This window comes from Mobula birostris, chromosome 8, assembly GCF_030028105.1.
Source record: "Mobula birostris isolate sMobBir1 chromosome 8, sMobBir1.hap1, whole genome shotgun sequence".
Lineage (NCBI taxonomy): Eukaryota > Metazoa > Chordata > Chondrichthyes > Myliobatiformes > Myliobatidae > Mobula > Mobula birostris.
Genome location: NC_092377.1, coordinates 106,898,813 through 106,921,750, shown reverse-complemented (window position 1 = coordinate 106,921,750; position 22,938 = coordinate 106,898,813). Strand labels below are relative to the sequence as shown.

At 40.8% G+C, this 22,938-nt stretch overlaps 1 protein-coding gene across 8 annotated transcripts in view; it reads left to right on the top strand.

Annotated features, from left to right (window-relative positions):
• dop1a (DOP1 leucine zipper like protein A) overlaps positions 1 to 22,938 on the top strand; it is a 222,843-nt gene that overhangs the window by 66,060 nt on the left and 133,845 nt on the right. For all 8 annotated transcript variants that reach the window (XM_072265897.1, XM_072265903.1, XM_072265902.1 and 5 more), the window contains 5 exons: positions 2,607 to 2,706; positions 5,709 to 5,818; positions 9,007 to 9,118; positions 12,040 to 12,160; positions 21,643 to 21,762. In XM_072265897.1, the coding sequence (XP_072121998.1) occupies positions 2,607 to 2,706; positions 5,709 to 5,818; positions 9,007 to 9,118; positions 12,040 to 12,160; positions 21,643 to 21,762 (563 nt within the window). The remainder of the gene's footprint in view (positions 1 to 2,606; positions 2,707 to 5,708; positions 5,819 to 9,006; positions 9,119 to 12,039; positions 12,161 to 21,642; positions 21,763 to 22,938) is intronic.

Below are 22,938 nucleotides of genomic sequence, written 5' to 3'. Positions count from 1 at the left end.
GGGAGGAGGTCAAACACCTAGAGAGCTGGTGCAGGGATAACAACTTGATGCTTAATGTCACCAAAACCAAAGAGATGATCGTCGATTTCAGACGGTCTCAGTCTGAGCACACACCCCTCAGCATCAGCGGCTCCACAGTGGAGAGAGTAGAAAACATCAGGTTCCTTGGGGTGCAGATCTTGGACAATCTCACCTGGCCCAGGAACACCACTGGGATTGTGAAACGGGGCCAGCAGAGATTGCAGTTTCTGAGGAAGCTTAAGCAAGCATCACTCCCCACTAACATCTTAATTACATTCTACAGAGGCGTGGTTAAGAGTGTGCTGACCTTTTGCATCACAACCTGGTACTCCAGCTGCAGTGCTGTCGACAAAAAAGCTTTGCAGAGGATGGTTAGGGGAGCAGAGAAGGTTATTGGGGTCTCCCTACCTTCTGTCCAAGACCTCTTTCAGAGTCGATGCCTCCAGAAGACACGGTACATCATTAAAGACCCCTCACACCCTCTCCATGAACTGTTTGTTCTTCTGCCATCAGGCAAACGTTACAGGAGCATCAAAACTAAAACCACAAGGCTACTAAACAGCTTCCTCCCACAGGCAGTCAGACTGCTAAATAGCTGCTCCACCTGACTCTGCTTTGGACACTTTTAACTTGCACTGAACACTTATAACTTGATTTTAACTGACATGTGGCTGTTGTGTTTTACTATTTATTGTTATGTTTATTATTTAGTGTTGAATGTGTTATATTATGATTGCACTGCTCCTAAGAAACGCTATCTCATTCTGCCCTGCAGAGCTGATGTACGGTTAGAATGACAATAAAGTTTTTTGAATCTTGAATCTTGAGTTAATTATTACTTGAATGCTATAAATTGGTTCCTGCATTTGGTTTGGACGCTGCATTATTGTAAGATAAAATAGCATCATACTAAATTCATTTGATCTACATTACCTTAACTGTCAACAACTTATCAATATATTGCTTGTTCTGCTCATTTTGCATAACAAGTGCACAGTTCAATACATTACCAGTTAACTGTTGTGGTATGTTGAATAGAAAACATCACTTGGGCCTGACTCATTTCTGTAGTTCAGACATATGCTGTGAACTTTGGTTTGTGTCAGTCAGGCTTATGATGTTATTTAAGCTGTGTGAACAGGCCATATAATTATTAAAATTTCCATTGGACTCCAAATTGGGAAGTTTAGTTAGTCTTGAGGAAAGCTGCAATGACATAAAGAGATATTAATAAACATACAGAATAAATGCATAATTTGGAAATAAATGTCAGTATGAGTAACTGAGATGACTTTTATATATAGATTAGAAGGAATGGGTGTAAGAATATTCTGCAGGGATAATTATGGTTGAAGTAGGGTAGAACAACAACATGGTTGGGGTACAATGACAAACAATCACTGACCATAATAGTGAGAATTATTGGTAGTGCTAAAGAACCAAGCTGCACTCTGGCTCCTCTTCAAAGACAAAACAAGTAACTTCACTCAACACTGAACTGACTCCACAACCTATAAGTTCACTTCTGAGGAGTCTACAACTCAAGCTCTCGGTATTTTTATTTATTATTGATATACAGCACAGTGTAGGTCTTTCCAGCCATTCAAGCCACGCTGCCCAGCAACCCCCAACTTAACTCTAGCCTAATCACAATGACCAATTAACCTGACAACCAGTACGTCTTTGGACTGTGGGAGGAAACAGGAGCACTCGGAGGAAACCCATATGGTTATGGGAAGAACATGCAATCTCCTTCTGGACTGTGGTGGGAATTGAACCAGTAACACTGGTACTGTAAAGTGTTGTGTTACTCATAAGTCTACTGTGCTGCCCCGATATTTATCTATTATTTTTATTTGTTTTATTTGTGTTTGCATAGTTTGCCTTTTGATTGTTTGTCAGTCTTTCTGTGTAGTTTTTCATTGATTCTGTTGTATTTCTTTGTTCTTCTGTGAAGTTCAGGGAAGTATATGGTGACATATGTGTACTTTAATAATAAATTTACTTTGACCTTTGAAAGTACTGTAAATGTTAGAAATACACATCCAGGTCGGGCAGCATCTGTGTGGGGAAAAGCAGATGATAGTTTTGGTCAGTGACCTTTTGTAGAGGTAAATGAAGTTTTAAGAACCTGATAAAGACAGAGAGGTGGATGGAGAGAACAAAAGAGAGGGGAGGCAGAATAACAACAGATGTGAGCAAGGTGACAGGATGGTGAAGCAAAAGGTAGGCCTGGAGATGTTGTGAACTGGAGGAAATAAATAATTATCCGACAATACTAGCAAAGAGAATATATTGGAAATGTGGGCTTATGAAGACTAGAGATGCTGATGATGTGAAATGGAAGGAGTCTGGAAGCTTGCAATGTGCCAAATCAGAAGGGAAGGTGCTATTACTCGAGCTTGTGTTGATCTTTATTGCGTCAATGGGGAGGGGTTGAAATTGGGAAAGGAGTGGGTTGGAGAAGTGGCAGACTTGGGGGCACATTAACGGTTTGAGCAGAGGTGTTTTACAAAGCAAAATATACTTGAGTATCAAGCCTCCCCGAATGAAACAAATGTGTTTTCTCTCTTCTGTCGTATAAGGTCACACGCCCTGATATGGTCCAGATATTATCTGCAGCTTTACATGTGGTACTTCGGAGAGATATGTCCCTCAATCGCAGACTGTATGCATGGCTTCTTGGTGAGTTTGTAGCATTTTCCCAAATATGTGCTTAAATGAAAATAGTTCTATGTTCTAACTCTAGGCTTTAAACATTCTGGGGAATGGTGATGAGTTAGTTCAGATACAGGGCTATTTTATACGTCACGTTACCAAGGTTTCTTTGTTTGCTTATCATGACATTCTGTGGTGATGAATCACTTGAATGTAATATGGAAAGCAATATGTGCTTCTTGTACCCCTAACAAATCTGTGAGCTTTTTAGATAGTGTGTTATGTGTTTTACAAAACCTTTTCTGTAGGCAAATTAGCAACTCTGATAAGGGTCTCAGTCGCTATTTGTTAGCAATAATAAATGTGTATATGTACTTGGGTGCAAAGTATCTGCAGCCACCGTTGTACAGAGCACATCACTAAGGAATGTTAAATTTCAGTTTATGAACTCAATGTGAAAGCCAGACCTTGAAATGATAGACCTGCATTAATTTGCGATAGAGCATAGACCACCATCCTCTGGGTAAAAATAGTTGCTCCTCGGGTCCCTATTAAATCCTTTCCGCTTTCACCCTAAATCTATGCCCTCTAGTTTTGACCCCCTAGCTTATGTCCCCTTCCCTGAGGGAGAAACTGTTGCCGTCTACCTTGTTTATACCTCCCAAAATTTTAAACTTCTATATGGTCACTCCTCATTCTCATAACTTTCAAACTCCCCAGTCCTGGCAACAGCCTCATAAATCTTTTCTGCACTCCTTCCATCTTAACTACATCCTATACTCAGTGTCCTGACTGCTGAAGACCAGTGAGTTAAATGCCTTTTCTCATCACCCTGTCTACCTGTGTCGCTGCTTTCAACAAACGATGCACTTGCACTTATACTCCCTCTGTTCCATTATCATGAATTCTAGAAGTCCTGCAATGACTGACTTTTCAAAGTGCATCGCCAATACTTAACTGTTTTGAAATCCATTTGCCACTCCTTTGCCCACTTCCCCAACTGATCAAGTTCCCACTGAAATGAATGATGGCCTCCTTTGCTGCAACGACACGTCCTAATTTAGTGTCACACACAGACTTGCTGATCAAGCCTTGTGCATTCACATTTAAAACATTTATACAACCAATGAATAACCATGCTCCCAACACTGAACCTTGCGACAGACCACTAGTCACCATCCCCAATTCCAAGAAACAACCTTCAAGTGCTACCCTCTGCTTCCAACTTTGAAGCCAGTTAATTAGCTCCCTGGATTCTGTTAGATGCAGCCTTCCGGGTCAGCATGCCATGCGGAGCCAACTGTAGTGATTTTGTAAGAGCAAGTGTTGTGAGCTGTGTGCATTTGTCCAGTTTAGTTTAGCTTACTGAGATTTAATATTATAATGATTCATCGTGGAGAGCTGAACCACTGCAATTCTTGTCTTGAGATTAGTTTCCCACTTCAATCTGTTCATATTGCTTTCTGCAGTTATGCCTTGAATTCAAATGGAGAATTGGATTGGGGTTTTGTAGTTTTTATACAAACCATCCAGTGTGCATTTGTTTCTTTCCCCGAGGTAGTTAATCCAAAATTTTAAACTTCTATATGGTCACTCCTCATTCTCATAACTTTCAAACTCCCCAGTCCTGGCAACAGCCTCATAAATCTTTTCTGCACTCCTTCCATCTTAACTACATCCTATACTCAGTGTCCTGACTGCTGAAGACCAGTGAGTTAAATGCCTTTTCTCATCACCCTGTCTACCTGTGTCGCTGCTTTCAACAAATGATGCACTTGCACTTATACTCCCTCTGTTCCATTATCATGAATTCTAGAAGTCCTGCAATGACTGACTTTTCAAAGTGCATCGCCAATACTTAACTGTTTTGAAATCCATTTGCCACTCCTTTGCCCACTTCCCCAACTGATCAAGTTCCCACTGAAATGAATGATGGCCTCCTTTGCTGCAACGACACGTCCTAATTTAGTGTCACACACAGACTTGCTGATCAAGCCTTGTGCATTCACATTTAAAACATTTATACAACCAATGAATAACCATGCTCCCAACACTGAACCTTGCGACAGACCACTAGTCACCATCCCCAATTCCAAGAAACAATCTTCAAGTGCTACCCTCTGCTTCCAACTTTGAAGCCAGTTAATTAGCTCCCTGGATTCTGTTAGATGCAGCCTTCCGGGTCAGCATGCCATGCGGAGCCAACTGTAGTGATTTTGTAAGAGCAAGTGTCGTGAGCTGTGTGCATTTGTCCAGTTTAGTTTAGCTTACTGAGATTTAATATTATAATGATTCATCGTGGAGAGCTGAACCACTGCAATTCTTGTCTTGAGATTAGTTTCCCACTTCAATCTGTTCATATTGCTTTCTGCAGTTATGCCTTGAATTCAAATGGAGAATTGGATTGGGGTTTTGTAGTTTTTATACAAACCATCCAGTGTGCATTTGTTTCTTTCCCCGAGGTAGTTAATCCAATCAACTGTTCTAGTTAGCCCCTTCCACCCCTCTCCGTCTGTTACTCCATCACTGCACTATGCTGTAAACAGTTTAAACCACTGTTTACATTGCAAATGCAAGTTGGTGTTTATGTATTTCTACACATTTTATTCCATATCCGTACTATAATCTCTAACATTATATTTATATAATTCTTTATTCTTTATATTTGCTGAATGTTGTTTTGTTTTGTTGTATGTCGTGCCAACACACCACTGCAAATCCGTAATACGTGTAAATGTATATGGCGAATAAAGTTGATCCTTGACCCTTATCTCAAGGATGTGAAGCTGGCTGTGAGATTTAGTATAAAATGTAAGTGTTTAGCATGAAGAGATATTTTAGTCTATTAAAAGCCAACAAATATAATCATTGAGTAACAAGTTGTATGTTTTTTATTTGCACTCTTTAAATGGATTACAATTTGGTGAGTAAAATGCTTTGTATTTAAACCTAGGAAAAGTACACTAAATATTATAGTAACCACACATTTCAATTGTGTACATTTAACTCTATTTTTTTACTTTATCTAGGATTCGATAACAATGGTGTTATTATAGGCCCCAGAAGTACCAGGCACAGCAATCCAGAAGAACATACAATCTACTATTTCAATACCTTTTCTAAAGATCTACTCATTCAGGTACACGTTTTGTTTTGATCTGGTCATCCTGTACAGTGCTTTTCAGATCCCTTAACAACAGCTGACTGACTAGTCAGGATAAATTGGTGACTTCCAAATACTTATCATCAGCAGGTTATATTCCGAGACTGCTTCCCAAATCAGTACATTGCTCGTTTAATAAGGAAGGATGTGATTGGCGTCGTGTAGGGCACTCATAACTGAAAGTGAGAGAGCAGTGAAGAATAGTGACTAGAATCCAACCAGATTCATGCCGAAAGTAGGTAAAGGAAAAGACTTGCTAAAAGTTAGGGTGCCGAAGCAGAATTTATGAAAATTTCTGGTGCAGTGGGTGACAGAGCAGTGTGGTAGTTAGCACAACGCTTTACAGTACAGCCGATCCAGGTTCAATTCCCGCTGAGGCCTGTAAGGAGTCTGTACGGTCTCCGCACGACCGCATGGGTTTCCCCCTGGCGCTCCGGTTTCCTCCCACAGTCCAAAGACGTACTGGTTGGTAGGTTAATTGGTCACTATAAACTGTCCTGCGTAGGATTAGATCGGGGGATTGCTGGGTGCGCAGCTCAAAGGGCCAGAATGGCCTGTTCCATGCTGCATCTCAATAAAATAAATAAAAATATTTTAAATTTTCAGTACATAACATACAGGATTAAAGTAGATGCTACAAATGCTGGAGTTCTGTAGTTTTTTTTTAAAAAAGGCATTTCATGATGTAAATATGTGGAGTCAAGGTAAATGTGGGAGCACACTTCAAATGCAATAATTGTAAATGGGTTATTTAAGAGATTAAGATTAAAAAGGGAGGATAATAGCAAAATGTTCTTAAAATAAAGTGAAATACTTTTTCTGTGTGATAATCGTTGCCTCTTTGTGCTGACATGAAGGATGGAGGATGGATGACTTCCACTCCAGTTCAGTGGGTTTTGAGGCATCCAACAGAGATCCTGCCGTAGTTGGGGTGGATGATAGACACATTAGTTTGGGAAGTGGTATGCTCCTTCATCTACTTTCACTAAGATTGGACTGTATGTGCTGCCAATGAATGGTCTCAAGGTCCTCCTTGCCATCCTGGATGCTGCTTCTCCATTAATGGGGATGTTACTGCAAGAAGTACAAATTGGAGAGTGGATGGTCTCAAACAGTATCTGTTTTGGGTGTCATGTGTTGAGGGTGCAAGTGATTGTACTGTATGTCAGAGCTGACTTAATGTAATTAGGTTCTTGATGTTGGAAGTATTAGCCTGGGAGTTGTGCTGATGCTTATCCTGCCAGTGAAGTCAGATGATGCTGTAATGTGAGGAGCTCTATAGGTAGTCCATGTGCCTTTGGCATGCAGGGGAGCAGGGATCATTGCTGCCTGGTGGACCACAAGCTTTGTTCTTTGTCTTGGATGTTATCCTTGGAAAATGTACATTCAAAAGCACCATCTGTGTACTGATGCTTAATGACTGTTGGGATGATCTGTGTTCTGGAGATCCAGTGGGTAACTTGGTGGAGGTGAGGTAGAACAATGTGGCAAGAACAATTAAGGGTTGCAGGATGGTACAGCTCATAGACCTGTTGTCTCTCAGCTCCAGCACCTGGATTCAGTCCTGACCTCTGCTGTTGTCGATCGGTAAGAGTTTGCATGATAACGTTTTATAAATAGGCCTCAGCAATAGAAGTGTTTTTGGAACCACACTTTGAGAAAGGTGTACAGAGTCTAAGACAGGTTCATAAGTTTCAGTGTCCTGGGACAAGAAAAACTAGATCTTGAAAACGTTAGGTGCTTTCCCCTTGGAAAAGAGGAGGTTAAGTGAGCTAGTGGATGTTTCCAAGATTGTATTTTGTGAAGAAGGTAGAGATAAAATAAATGCTTCATCACTCTTAGTTTGCTTATTCTTCTTACATATAAACTTGTCTTACAAAAAGCAAAATGTCGGTATGGTTGATATTGCTGCGTTTTCACAGATCACATGGCAATATTGGGAATCCCCATGTCTTTTAAATACAGCCATAGACGGGAAAATTAATCCAAGAGTACGCTAATCTATCACTACAGGCATGAACTTTTAAGTTTTGATTTATGGGACATCTGTCCACAGAAGTTGTAGGATGAGTATAAATGAAAAGTCTGACATATAAGAGGAAGTTGAACCGAATGTTACTGTGGATGGAGGGAAAATATTATTGTCATTGCTACCTAAAGTAACTCAATTTAGATTTATATTAAGCTGCATTATGCAAAACTTTTGCATTAATATTTGAGTATATTTAGGTCTTACAGGCATTCATAAAAATCTAATAAATATTTTTGTTTCAGGAAAATAAAATGTATTTAAAAAAATTACATAACCTGGAAATTTCAGAATCAGAATCAGGTGTATTGTCACCGGCATGTGATGTGAAGTTTGCAGCAGCAGTTCAGTGCAATACATAACCTAGCAGAGAGAGAGAGAAAAAAAATAAAACGTAATAAATAAACAAGTAAATCAATTACATATATTCAGGGCAAGTTTATTGTCATTTCAACCAGAAGCTGCTGGTACAGTACACAGTAAAAATGAAACAACGTTCCTCCAGGACCATGGTGCTACACGTTGAATAGATTATTAAAAAATATGCAAAAACAGAAATACTGTATATTAAAAAAGTGAGGTAGTGTCCAAAGCTTAAATTCCATTTAGGAATCGGATGGCAGAGGGGAAGAAGCTGTTCCTGAATCGCTGAGTGTGTGCCTTCAGACTTCTGTACCTCCTTCCTGATGGTAACAGTGAGAAAAGGGCATGCCCTGGGTGCTGAACCAAATGTTCTCAGTTGAAGCTCCTGTTTTCCCCTCCCGAGGTCTGGACTAGGTATAAGAGCTGGTAGATGATTCAGCTGTATAGGATGTTAGTGATTGGAAAATCTGAGGTGATCCTTCATTAAATGTACCATTATGCATATATTTGAATTTATCAAATAGAAAACAAGGTTATGGTAATTTTCTAGCTCAGAAATAACTGTAGAAGTTTAAAGTTTAAAATCTGAATGGTACTTTCTTGATAAAGATTGAAAGAACAGATATAAATGTTACTTTGTAAAACCTGTTTTTGTTAACTGTCTGATTTGTAGCTTTATATGGAAGGTTTGTGTGCTGTGATTTTCCTTGTTGAGTCAATTAATCTGGTTGTTTTACCCACATTAATTTCCCTTCTCCCACCTTGGTTTCAGGCCATGGTAGGAATCTTGCAAGGGAAAGGATGTGGAGAGGAAGAACGGACACCTTTGCATGATCTGAAACCTTTTCGCATACTCATCAGTCTCCTGGATAAACCAGAACTAGGTACAGTATTGTATTATGGACTGAAAGAACTTTCAGTGGGAGGAGGCTGGTCAGGGATAGGTAGAGGCTGTCTGCATGGACCTTTGTAAGGTGCTTGACAAAGCTCCACATGATATGCTGATCTGGAAGGTGACATCACATGGGATCCAGGCTGAGCTGGCCAACTGGACACAAAATTGGCTTGGTTCAAGGAATCAGGGTGGTATTGGAGGGTTGCTTCTCAGATCAGAAGCCCGTGATCGTTGCTGTGTTGCAGGGATCCATGATGTTATTTGTCTTTTATATTAGTGATCTGGATAGGAATGTAGGTGGCATGATTAGTAAGTTTGTAGATGACACCATTATTGGTGGTATACGGTTGTCTGAAGCTGGGCAAGTGTGCCATGGAATGGCAGGTGGAATTTAATTCAGAGAAGGTTGCAGTGATGTATTTTGGGATGTTAAATCAGGGCAGGACGTACACAATCAATAACGAGCTGTTGGTGAGTGTTGTAGAACAGAGATACCTAGGGGAACAAGTATATCTCCCTTCAAAGTTGCAACACAAGTAGACAAGGTACTAAAGTATGGATGGCTTCAGGGGATAGCACACTAAGTACAAGAGTTGGGACATCGTGTTTTGACTGTATTGGATGTTAGTAAGATTGTGCGTGGAATATTTTGCACATTCCTGGTCACCATGTTGTTGGAAGGATGTGATTAATCTAGAGAGTGTACAGAAAAATTTCACAAGTATGATACCAGGGTTGGGGGTCTTGAGTTATGAGGATAGACTAAATAAGCTAGGACTGTTTTTCCTTGGAGCGAAGGAGGCTAGAGATAGATAGATACTTTATTGATTCCAAAGGAAGTGACAGCGTCACAATAGGATTACAAGTGCACAGATATACAAATATTAGAAGACTTGCAAAAGTTCATAAAATCATGAGGAGCATAGATAACGTGTATGCTCGCTGTTGTTTTTCCAAGTTAGAGAAGTCAAAAGCTCAAGGGCATAGATTGATGATGAAAGAGGAGAGGTTTAAAGGGGACCTAAAGGGCAGATTTTTCACATGGAGGCAGGTGAGTGCTGTGTATGGAATGAGCTACCAAAGAAGTGGTTGAGACAGGTACAGCGTCAAAATTTAGAGGACGTGAACGGGTTCATTGATAGAAAAGGTTTAGATTAGTACAATACGGGTTAAATGGGACTAGCTCAGAAAGGCACCTTGGTTGGTATGGAAGAGTCAGACCTGAGGGCCTGTTTCTGTACTGTATAACTCTACGGTTAACAGAAAGAAAACTTAATTCCTTTGTGTTTGTGCACTTGTGTTCCTCTTGGCCAACAAGCAGGGCTGTAAAAATACTAAGCTTCTTAAGGCAGCAGCTGCTGTGACCCTTTGTCTGCCAGGCTTCCTGAGCTGAACTCAGATTTAGTCAGGCTCCTGGATGCCACATGAGGGCTTTATCGAAGGGTCCCACTTCTTAATGGCACGACCCGCACACAACTCAACACCCTGCAGTGACTGTGAGAATGGTTGTGTGATCACCAGGTTGGGGTGGATCGCACCTTTGTTTGTACGGTGTTAGAGAAAGCATCATATCTGAGAGCTTGAAGAAATTAGATGTGCTTCTATCAGCTTGCAGTGTGTGTTTACCCTCCGAGAGAATACTGTGCAGTAGCTTGTGACTCTGCACCATCTTTTTCAGCTTCTACCCTGCATGATGTGAGTAGTTCTGCTTTCTGCCTATGCCCATGTGAATCAGCTCCTTGTAAGTGAGCGTTGATTGCAAGCCACTACTAATACTGCTTTGTAACCTGTTACTGGACAATGTGAATTAGTGGCTTGAAGTAATTTGTCCTTGACCCCATTTATGTAAGTTTTTGAAACAACGCAAACAGAGTGAGGAATTCAGTTATAGTTTAATCATTACTAACCCACATCCTGCTAGGTTGTAACACAGTAAGTTAATGAACTGTTCTGTGACTTGCGTTGTTTAGGAGTATATTGTACTACTTGGTTCAATAGATAGATAGATAGATATACTTTATTAATTCCGAGGGAAATTTGGTTTCGTTACAGCCGCACCAACCAAGAATAGAGCGTAAATATAACAATACAAAAAACCCCAACAATCAAACACCAAAATGCAAACTATGCCAGATGGAAAACAAGTCCAGGACCAGTCTATTGGCTCAGGGTGTCTGACCCTCCACGGGAGGAGCTGCACGTTCGATGGCCACAGGCAGGAACGCCCTCCCGTGCCGCCAAGTGTTGTATCACGGTGGAATGTGGCCGAAGTCCAACAGTAAAAAGTTCAATATCTAGTGTGCAAACATGTTCCTCGATCGTAATATACCCCGGATTGCACCATCCGTTGTTAGCCAGAACAGTAAGCACCCAACTCCTTTACGCTTACCACTCTCAGTGCACTTCCGGTCAGCCGGAATGGTATTACCCATCGAATGCCTCTTCTCCAAAAGTCTCTGTTGTCTCGACCCAGTCCTCTTTCCCTGGCTTTGTGATTCCCCTCTGTGTGTTTTGCTCCGGATTTCAGCAGGGGTGTCCACCGCTCTGTTCGCTAAGCCGGCCGGTCTTTGCTGGTCCATGGAATACACAATACGACCTTGCTTCTGTCCCGCGTGTCGGGATGTAACCATTTCCAGCGCTAAAGAAAACCCAAATAAAACACTCTCTACCAGCATGTTAGAGAGGGTGCAGCTTCGATGTGTTACCGTGAGAAAAAAATACAAAAAATAACGTAAATTAAAAAGTAAGAAGAAGAAAGTAAGAATAGATCGGAACAGCTGTACCAGGCTACATGCACGACTGGCGCATGCACACTTTGTCTTCAGGAGTAGTTTGAAATTTTGTTGTCGCTAATGTCGCTATGAACTGTTTGTCTACTCTGAACTTTTAGAGTTGATTCTGTCATTGCAGGGCCAGCAATCCTGGAAGATGTACTTATCGAGGTTTTCAGAACATTACATTCACAATGCAAAGCCGAACTGAACCTGAAGACACAACCTTCCTACAGCAAAGACCAGACTCAGTTAAGCAGGTATAATACTTTATATGGCCCCCCCTCTCCTTCCCCATTTCCCATCCCCTTTTCCCCTCTCACCTTATCTCCTTACCTGCCCATCGCCTCCCTCTGGTGCTTTGCCCCCCACACCTTTTCTTTCTTCCATGGCCTTCTGTCCTCTCCTATCAGACTCCCCCTTCTCCAGCCCTGTATCTCTTTCACCAACCAACTCTTTACTTCATCCCTCCTGATTTTACCTATCATCTTATGGTCTCGCTCCCCAACGCCCCCCCCCCACCCTTTAAAATCTACTCCTCATCTTTTTTCCTCCGGTCCTGCTGAAGGGTCTTGGCCCGAAATGTCGATTGTACTCTTCCATAGATGCTGCCTGGCCTCCAGCATTTTGTGTGTGTTGCTTGGATTTTCAACATCTGCAGATTTTCTCTTGTTTGGTATACTGTACTACTTTAATTGGGTTTCTTAAAATCATCTTGAAGGAGCTGTGTTTATTTCTAAGATCTGGCATCATTTCACCTGAAATCAAATTGTGAAAAAACTGCAGAGGCTATAAATAGGGCAGCAGTCAGAGAAAGAAATGGAGCCAGTGTTTCAGGGCAGGGCAGAGCAGAGAAGGGCTATCGAATACTGGTGTTGGCCTTCTCTGCATGAATGGTGCTTGACATGCTCAGCAACTTTCCTCTAATCTGTAATGACCAGTGTGTGCAAAAATCTTGTGCTGTGCTATGTGTTTGCCCAGTGACAACATGTACGCACTAAATTTTTAAGTGGAAGTAAACCTGAAGCTATTCTAAGGATAATAAGACATTCTGCTTTAAATGAACTGGCAGTTCATTTGCACTTCACGCTGTTTGCTTCTTCAGAATCCGACGTAGTGAATCAATAATTTTTTTCAATAAAAGTATAAATAAGCCAGTTCTAAAATCTGCATTCAAACTCTACATTGTCAACACTGTCTGCATTAGAAACCGGAAAAGGAAATGTGATTGTGTACAATTGTGAAATATATTTAACCTGCCAACTTTTTGTGCGCAGTTAAAATTCCTTTGTGCACTGGTAGCAAAAGATGTGTGTGTGCACACAGCTTAGAGGGAACATTGATGCTCAGTGTTTCCAGCATGATAGACTTTATTTATTTCACTTGGAAATTATGAAAATGATTATATTATCGGGTTGAATACAGCGAAGTATTTACTGTTTGTGCATCCTACATATTTTGAAGTAAAACAAAGTAAGAGTGTCAAAAATCAAAGTAAATTTATTACCAAAGTAATTATATGTTACCATATACTACTCTTGAGTTTCATTTCCTTGCAGGCATTCAAAGTACCTCGATAATAAATTTACTTTGAACTGTGTGTTAAGAAACAGTGGTTGCAATGTTAAGAAATGAAGTGTGCTAAATTCATCATCGCCGTGGGTAAGGTGGACTGTGCATTTTAAAAGGAGTGTCTTAATTCTGAGCCCATGTTCACACATTTGCCATTGCCATTTGTACAAACTCATATTTTAAATGCTTGGGTCAAAGATTACGTTGAGGGTAGCCAGCTAGTTTCTGTGCTAACGTGTGACTAAGTACCTGAGCTTCATCGACCGGTGTTGTGGCATCAGCACCGGACTTCGAGGGTTCAAATCCAGCCAGCTCCTTGCTCGCTTTCCATCTGTGCTGGTTTGAGCGTTGAGCTAAGCTAAACTTGGCCTCATAAAAGCAGACAAATGCTAAGGAAATGACAAAAAATGCTGCCTGGTGCGCCACAAGGCATGAAAAGGAACTTTAATAATAATAATGTACCTGAGCTAGATGAAATCCATCTATTGGTTCATTCCTCAAGCAATAGCTTGACAATCTGTGGCTTTCCTGACCCTACGCTGAACAGAGCTTCAGGCACTGATTTTCCAGGAAACTGCTTTAATCGAATCTGCATGAGTGAGCGTAATGGGCCTGTGACTATCAAAAGAATGTTGTTAGTTGGCAGCATACAGGTTAGGAACAGGAGAAACCTTCTTCCAATTGAATGGCATTGTGGAAAACTGGGGGGGTGGGGGAAAAAGGCAGCGGAATTACCGGGATCACTGATCATGCTGAATGAATTGAAATATTATTGTTAATACTTCACTCTGTAAAGGAAACTTGCTGGCAATGAAAGACTGACGGTGGGGAAGCTGTTAGAGGAGGATTCTTAAGGGTGGGGTTTATGAGCATTTGGAAAACCATGGCCTAATTAGTGGCAATCAGCATGGCTTTGTGAGGGGCAAGTTATGTTTGAGTTTTTTGAAGAGGTGATGAAGATAGACCTGTCAGTAAGGTGTTTGACAAGATTTCTCATCCAGAAGATTGAAGTGCATGGGATCCATGGTGACTTGGCCATTTAGATTCAGAATTGACATGCCCAGAGAAGACAGGAGGATCATTTGAAGGGGTGATAGAGCATATGGAGAGGTAGTTGCACCCAAGGAGCAGGACACAGGAAACGGAGTGACCGTCAGGAAGTGGAAAGGGGTTAAACAGCCAGTGCTGAGTACCCCTGTGGCCATCCCCCTCAATGACAGGTATACTACTTTGGATACTATTGGGGGTGGGGGAATGACGTAACAAGGAAAGTCACAGTGGTCGGGTCTCTGGCGCGGAGTCTGGCTCTGTGACTTGGAAGGGAAGGGGGAGAAGAGGCACACTGTGGTGACAGGGGATTCAGTAGTTAGGAGAACGGATAGGAGGTTCCGGGGGTGAGAACGAGAGTCCCGGATGATATGTTGCCTCCCAGATGCTAGGGTCCAGGACATCTCAGGTCGAGGGTGAACAGCCAGAGGTCATGGTCTACATAAGTACCATTGGCATGGTAGGGTGAGTGACAAGGTTTTGTATAGGGAGCTCAGGGAGTTAGGTACTAAGTCAAAGGGCAGAACCTCCAGGGTTGCGATCTCAGCATTGCTACCCGCGTCACGTGCTAGAGAGGGCAGAAGATTATACAGTTTAATATATAGATAGATACTTTATTGGTCCCAAAGAAAATTACAGTGTCATGGTAGCAATACAAGTCTAACGGGGGGGGGGGGGGGGTCATCCCTTCCCCGACTCATTATAGAGCCTAATGGCCGAGGGTAAGAATTACCTCGTATAGCACTCTTTGGAGCAGCGAAGTTGTCTTAGTCTATTACTGAAAGTGCTTCTCTGCTTAGCCAAGGTGGCATGCAGAGGGTGAGAAACATTGTCCAGAATTGCCAGGATTTTCCATAGGGTCTTTTGTTGTACCACAGCCTCCAGTGTGTCCAGTTTAACTCCTCTAACAGAGCCAGCCTTTCTTATCAGTTTACTGAGCCTGTTGGCATCACCCGTGTTGATGCCATTGCCCCAGCACACCACCGCATAGAAGATTGTACTGGTGGCAACAGACTGATAGAACAAGGAACTAGTGTAGGAAGGAAGGCGTAAGATTTTTCGATCATTGGGCTCTCTTCCAGGAAAGGTGGGACCGGTACAGAAGAGACAATTTGCACCTGAACTGGAGGGGACTAATATCCTAGTGGGAAGGGCTGTTAATGCTGCACGGTGGGGTTTAAACTAGAGTTACCGGGGGATGGGAACCAAAGTGCCAGAGCAGTTCATGGCGAGGTCGTGAAGGCAGACGTTGGCAAGACCTCAGACAAAGTCAGAAATGAAAAGGTTGAGCATGGTGCAACTAATGTCCTGAGCTGCCTATATTTCAATGCAAGAAATATCATAAGAAAGGTGGATGAGCTCAGGGCATGGATCAACACCTGGAATTATGATGTTGTAGCCATTAGTGAGACTTGGAATATTGAGCTGCTAGTCCTGCCCCTCCTGCAACCAAAGTTCCATTGTTTTAGACGCAACAGAACAGGAGGGATTAGAGGAGGAGGGGTGATGCTACTAGTCAGCAAAATGTCACTGCAGTGCTCCGTCAGGACAAACTGGAGAACTCGACTAGTGAGGCATTAAGGGTGGAACTGAGAAATAAATAAGGTATGGCCACGTTAATAAGCCTATATTACAACAGTCTTAGGAATTTAGAGAAACAAATTTGAAAAGAGATCGCAGATTATTACAAGAAAAATAAGGTTATAGTATGTAATTTTAATTTTCCACATATTGACTGGGAATTCCATACTGTAAAAGGACTAGATGGATTAGATGAATAAACTCTTCTCAGGCTTCCAGCCGGGTACAACTATCAATATTAACTGACGTTTTGATGACAAACTCTGCCAGCTTCATCAGGGATGATGCCTGGGTATATCTAGTCTGGTGGTATTTATACTCCTGTCGTCTATCCCCCTTGATTGGTTTTAGTCCTCATCCAATCAGGTTTCCATGTCCTACTTTGTTTATAATGGAATTTGAGTTCTTAGAGCGACACCTTCGTCTTTATTAAAATTCTTGTCCTCTAGTTTTATTTCAAACTTTTCCTTCACCAGGAAGTCCCAAAAGCCATTGGCATAGCAAAGTCAATCACGTGGCCATTGTGAATGCAGTGTTCTGCTACTGCTGATTTCTCCGGGTAACCAAAATGGATACAGTTCCTGTGCTCCTTGATGCGGGTTTCCACTGTGTGTCCCACCTGACCGATAGACGCTGCTCTGCGTTCACAGGGAATCCTATAAGTGCTAGCTGTCCTGAGTCCCAGGTCAGCTTTGACCCAATAAGCTGTGATTTGAGCTTCCATAAGTAAATATGCAGAGAGATAGGTCTGGTCCCTGGGTTGAGATTCTAAATTGGTGAAAGGCCTATTTTGATGGTATCAGAAATGATCTGGCAAGTGTGGATTGGAATAAGCTGTTTTTTGGCAAAAGTGTATTTGGAAAGTGGGAGGCCTTCAAAAATGAAATTTTGAGAGTACAAAGCTTGTATGAACCTGTCAGAATAAAAAGTAAAGACAACAACTGTAGGGAACCTTGGCTATCAAGAAATATTGAGGCCCAGGTTAAGTGAAAAAAGGGTGCATAGCAAGTACAAGTAGGTACAAATGAGGTGCTTATGGAGTACAAGAAATGCAAGAGAACACTTAAGAGAGAAATCAGGCAGTCTAAAAGAAGACATAAAGTTGCTCTAGCAGACAGAGTGAAGGAGAACAAAAGGATTGCACCGGACCTGGAAGACCAGAATGGTAATCCATGTAAGGAGCCAGAACAAGTGGTGGTGACAAGGTACCGCATGGGAGGCTGGTCGAGAGGTTCAGTCACTCAGCATTCAGGATGAGGTAGTAAATTGGCTTTGTGGGAGAAGCCAGAAAGTGGTATTAGAGCATTACCTCTGTGACTGGAGGCCTGTGACTTGTGGTGTGCCACAGGGGTTGCTGCTGGGTCCTTTGCTGCTTGTCATCTATATCAATGATCTAAATGATAATGTGGTTAACTGGATCAGCAGATTTGTGGAGTACACTAAGATTGGGGGTAGTGAGGATAGTGAGGAAAGATTGGGGGTAGTAAGACAGTGAGAAAGGCTATCATGGCTTACAGAGGGATCTACAACAGCTACAAAAATGGGCTGAAAAATGATAGATGAAATTTAATGCAGACAAGCGCGAGGTGTTGCACTTCGGTAGGACCTGAAAAGGTAGGTCTTACACAGTGAACAGTAGGTAGGGCACTGAGGAGTGCGGTAGAGCAAAGGGATCTGGGAATATGGGTACATAATTTATTGAAAGTGGTGTCACAGGTAGATAGGGGCTTCATTAATCAAAGTATCGAGTACAGGAGATGGGATGTTATGCTAAAATTGTATAAGACATTGGTGAGGCCTAATTTAGAGTATTTTGTGCAATTTTGGTCACCTATCCACCGGAAAGATATAAACAACATTGAAAGAGTACAGGGAAAATTTACAAGGATGTTGCTGAATCTGAAGGACATGAGTTATAGGATTGAAAAGGTTAGGACTGTATTCTTTAGAACGTAGAAGATTGAGAGGAGATTTAATAGTGGTATACAAAATTTATAAATTTATAGGGAAATACAAGCAGGCTCTTTCCACTGAGGTTGAGTGGGACTACAACCAGAGGTCATGGGTTAAGGGTGAATGGTGAGATGTTTGAGGGGAACACGAGGAGAAACTTCTTCACACAGAGAGTCATGAGAGTGTTGAATGAGCTGACAAGCACCAATGTTTGATGTACTGAGGGATCTTGGGGTCCAAGTCCGTTAAGCTCCCTGAAGATTGCTATACAGGTTAACAGGGTGGTAATGAAGACGTATGGCATGCTCGCCTCTATTAGTTCAGGAGTCGGGAAATTTTGTTGTAGCTTTATAAAAGCTTTGGTTAGGATGCATCTGGGTTATTGCATTCATTTCCGCTTATCCCATCATAGTAGGTTTGGGAAAGGGGAGAGAAGAGGTTTACCAGAATGCTATCTGGATTTGAGGGCAAGTGCTATCCGAAGAGATTTGAGCTTTCCTCTCTTGAGCAGCAGAGGCTGACTGGAGCCTGTCAGAAGGTTATCAGCTGGAGAGGCATAGTTAAAGTAGACAGCTGATACTCCAGGGTTAAGTATCGAATGCAAGAGGACGTACATTTAAGGTAGAAGGGCTAAATTCAAAGTAGGTGTGTGGGGCAAGTTTTTTTTTGCATTCTGTGGGTGCCCAGAAAGCACCGTCAGGATGATGGTGGAGACAAATACAATAGAAGTGTTTAAGATGCTCCTAGATAAACATGTGAGTGTGCAGAGAATGGAGAGATATGGACATTGTGCAGGCAGAAGAGATTAGTTTGACTTGGCTTTTTTAATTAGTTCAGCACAACATCGTGACCCAAAAGACCTGTTCCTGCACTTAACTCTTTGTTCTGTGTTCTATCCTGTCAGGTATTTATGATTTACCTCTTGGGCTAGTTTGTTCAATAACAGAATCTGCTTTTATTGAATCATCTTTGATGTAAAACATCCCAAGACCCTTATCGGAAAATGCAACACGAGATTCTTTTCCCAACATAAGTAAGCAATGGGTTGGTCAGAGAGGTGTGTGTATCTTAGAAGAAGTGTTTGGTGCAAGTATAGAGTGTTAGGAAATTTCAGAGTTTAGGGCTGAGCCATTTGATGACACAGCATTTTAATAAGGAAAATTCCATTTAGGAATGTGCTAAATTTACCAAATTCAGTCAGCTAGACAAGCAATGGCGAAGCAGTTAAAATTGGAAAGTGCAAGAAACCAGAGTAGGAGAACAAAAGGATACTAAGCCATTTTAGGAGGTTATGTGAAACTGGGGTTTACTTGTGCATGTGCAGGTGCTTGGACACTCTCTGCTCCATGACAAGGAATTAGAACAGGAGGGGAATTTTATATTTGAAATATTACCTCATTAGGAGCCTGTGTAGGTAGTAAACTACAGTGATGAGCAGCAGGGTTAAGGTTATGGGCAGCAGCATGTACCCAGACTTGCAGTATGTGTGTTCTTTAACTCTAGTGCCTGGGAATAGATCTTGTACAGCAGAATACTTTGTTGGTTCCTGTCATCACTGTTGGACAGCACTCATGGCATAGAATTTTAAGTTATAGAGTGGAGTTCAGTTAATTGGGAAACATCAGGACCAGTACATTCTGGCTCAGTTAAGTGTCTGCCCCAATTAGCTGAAATTTCATGGAAATAGTTAAAAGGTATAAAGACACAAACTAATTAGTGGGGAGGAGAAGATGGCGACGCGGCGCAGCGTGTGTGGCCTCTCCGGTGAATGATATCTGTATTTGTAAAGTAAGATGCTGTGATGGAGACAGATGTGAGAAGCATGGAGGAACATCTGGAGAAACTTCTGAAATGCCAGCTTTGCTGCTGCTGCTACTGTGCGATCGAGAATCTCCGGAGGGGAAGGCTTCGAACCCTCAGCTTTGCCTGTGGCTTGGCGGCTGGGGCCAGGGTTGAAGCACTTGGCAAAGATGGTGCTCAGTGTCGGAGGGCTGGTCAGAAGCTCGAATTTTTCAGACGGACTCGAGTCGGCTATGGTTGGGTGCTTCCAGGGTGCTGCATCGGCAAGTTTGTGGCACTAGAGGTTCATGGCAAGGACAAGTTTTCTTCCTTCTACCGTCTGCATGAGATGATGGGACTTTCGAAACTTTGAGACTTTTTTTTTTAACGTGCCCATGGTCTGTCTTTATCAAATTGCAGTATTATTTTGCACTGTTGTAACTATATGTTATAATTATGTGGTTTTATTAGTTTTTAAGTCGATTTGTCATGTGTTTTTGTGATATCATTCTGGAAAAACATTTTTATCATTTCTTAATGCATGCATTACTAAATGACAGTAAAAGGGGACTGTGTGTCCTCATAATTATAATCATAATACTAATCATAATTATGTGGTTTTTGTCAGTTTTTTTAGTCTTGGTCTGTCTTGTGTTTCTGTGATATCATACTGGAGGAACATTGTATCATTTCTTAATGCATGGATTACTAAATGACAATAAACGAGGACTGCGTGTCCTCATAATCTAATCTGGACCGTACCCTCCAAATATCCGGACCTGCCTCTTGGTTTTTTTGCACTACCTTACTTTCCATTTTTCTATTTTCTATTTATGATTTATAATTTAAATTTTTAATATTTACTATTGATTTGTAATCCAGGGAGTGGGAAGCGCAGAATCAAATATCACTGTGATTATTGTACATTCTAGTATCAATTGTTTGGTGACAATAAAGTATAAAGTAATAATTTTAATTGGATAACAAATGATGTATTCAAATGAAATACAGAACAAATTAGAACACTACCCATACACTACAGTACTATAAAACTGTTTCTAATAAAAATTAATTCCTAATCATTACCAACAGAGGAATTCGTTGTATGCTGCCATGTTCTTTTGATTGACTATAAACAAACAAAATCAATGCAGCCACCAAGTGCAGATTATGGACCGCCTTCATACAATCATTTTGATTTTATCCTCTAAATCTTCATTTTCTTTGTGACATTCAAGATGTAAATAACTTAAATTTTTTAGTATATCCTTGAAGTAATTAAATTGTTTCATTTTTACTACCTGACGTTCCTCGCATCTTCAAGCCTGAATGTTTGAAACTGCAGTGAAGTGAGTAAAACAGTTCTGAATTACTTATTTCTCACCAACTATCAGTGAAAAATATCACAGCTCTGTGAACAGAAAATCACATGCAACTGACTATTTAAAAATGTTGTTCTCTAAGTGTTGTGTTTAGCGGCCACGCAAGTGCACATGACTGATGCTAGTTAGAAACTGTTCAACAACAGTGTCCTTTCTTAATTAAGTGGCACAGAGAAACAAAGAGAATCCTTGCTATTTTCTCAATTAGGTTTTGGTCTTTTAGAGTTGTCCCAAATAAGAGGCTGTCCCTATTAACCAGAATCCAAGTATTATTATACAGTATGATCTGGTTGGTGTGAAATATTAGTTGCAGTTTGTTCATAGTTATATTCAAAAAATAAATCATTTGAATTATTTGTTTATACTTCAGTTGTACCATGTTTCTAAACTCAGAAGAACACTAATTATTATTTTTCCTTTTTTTTCAGCAAAATGAGAGAGAATAAGAAAACTTCAGAACTAATTAAAACAGCTAATCTTCTGTTTAATTCATTTGAACCATACTATATGTGGGACTATATAGCTCGTTGGTTTGAAGAATGTTGTAGGTAAGTCTTTTACTAACTGTATTGTAGTAATCATTCAACATGTAGAGCCAAGTTTCTCCAGAGTTGTATTTTTTAAAGATTTTGGGACAATTTTGTGGAAAGTTTCCAGAATTTTTATTTGCTGAATAGTTATTTAGATAAAATATTACAAATGTTTGGATATATTCAACAGGCTAGGCAGCAGTTGTGGGCAGAAAATTGGAATTAAATTTTTGAGACTGATAAATATCTTCAATATGAAATATGTTAACCATTTCTCTCTTCCATGATCTTCTTTGACCTCCCACGAATTTCCAGCACTTGCTGTTTTATGCAATTGTTTTTGACATTTTTTCAAGTACTATTGGGTGCAGAAGTCATGTCATTTCCACAGAAGCCACAGAAGCATATTGTTTTTAAACACAAAAATGGTCTGAGCCTATCTGTTAGATATTTTTTGTGTTCTAGCAATCAAGTGTGAAATAAATCTTTACTAAACCTTGTTAAAAGGGAATAGTAAGTAAAGTTTTTTTTTAACTTAGCTATTTTTAACCTTCACGACAGAATAAAGGGAAAAGGCAAGACAGGCGGTGGTAACGATTTAAGAAATTGTTATTGAGCTGTAGTAAAACTGTGCTTTTATTAAGTTCACTAAGTTGTATGTTTGTTCTATGATAGTTTAATGGGTTGTATCTTGCAGTGAGAATTGTGTCTTGTCCATTACAAAAGAAATCTGTATCTATTTTGGAAGCTTTTAACATAAAATATTCCCGAGGAACAACACAGGAATGTTGTCCAAACAAAGCCATGTTTCAGAGGCATTTAGACAGATAATTAAGTATGTAGGTCATAGAAAAGTAAAGTCAAATGGGATTAGTGTAGCTGAGCAAATAGGCCAGCATGGACAGGGTGGGCTAGAGAACCTGTTTCTGTGTTGTGCAGATTAATGGCTCTAAAATGTGACACTGTGCCAACGAGATTTAATTGCCATGCATCAGTTTTAACAAGCAGTTTAGTAGTGGAAGAAGTAGGGGGATTTGGACATGGAATTGCTATCATTATGGCCTGAGCATTGTCAGTTTATCAAAATTTGTGTATTCAAGAGAATCAGTGTGATAGAAATCTCAGCATCTTATAATTAGGCAACTTTCAGACATTGGGAAGGATAAATTCAAAAGTTTTGGAATTGAGGTAGAG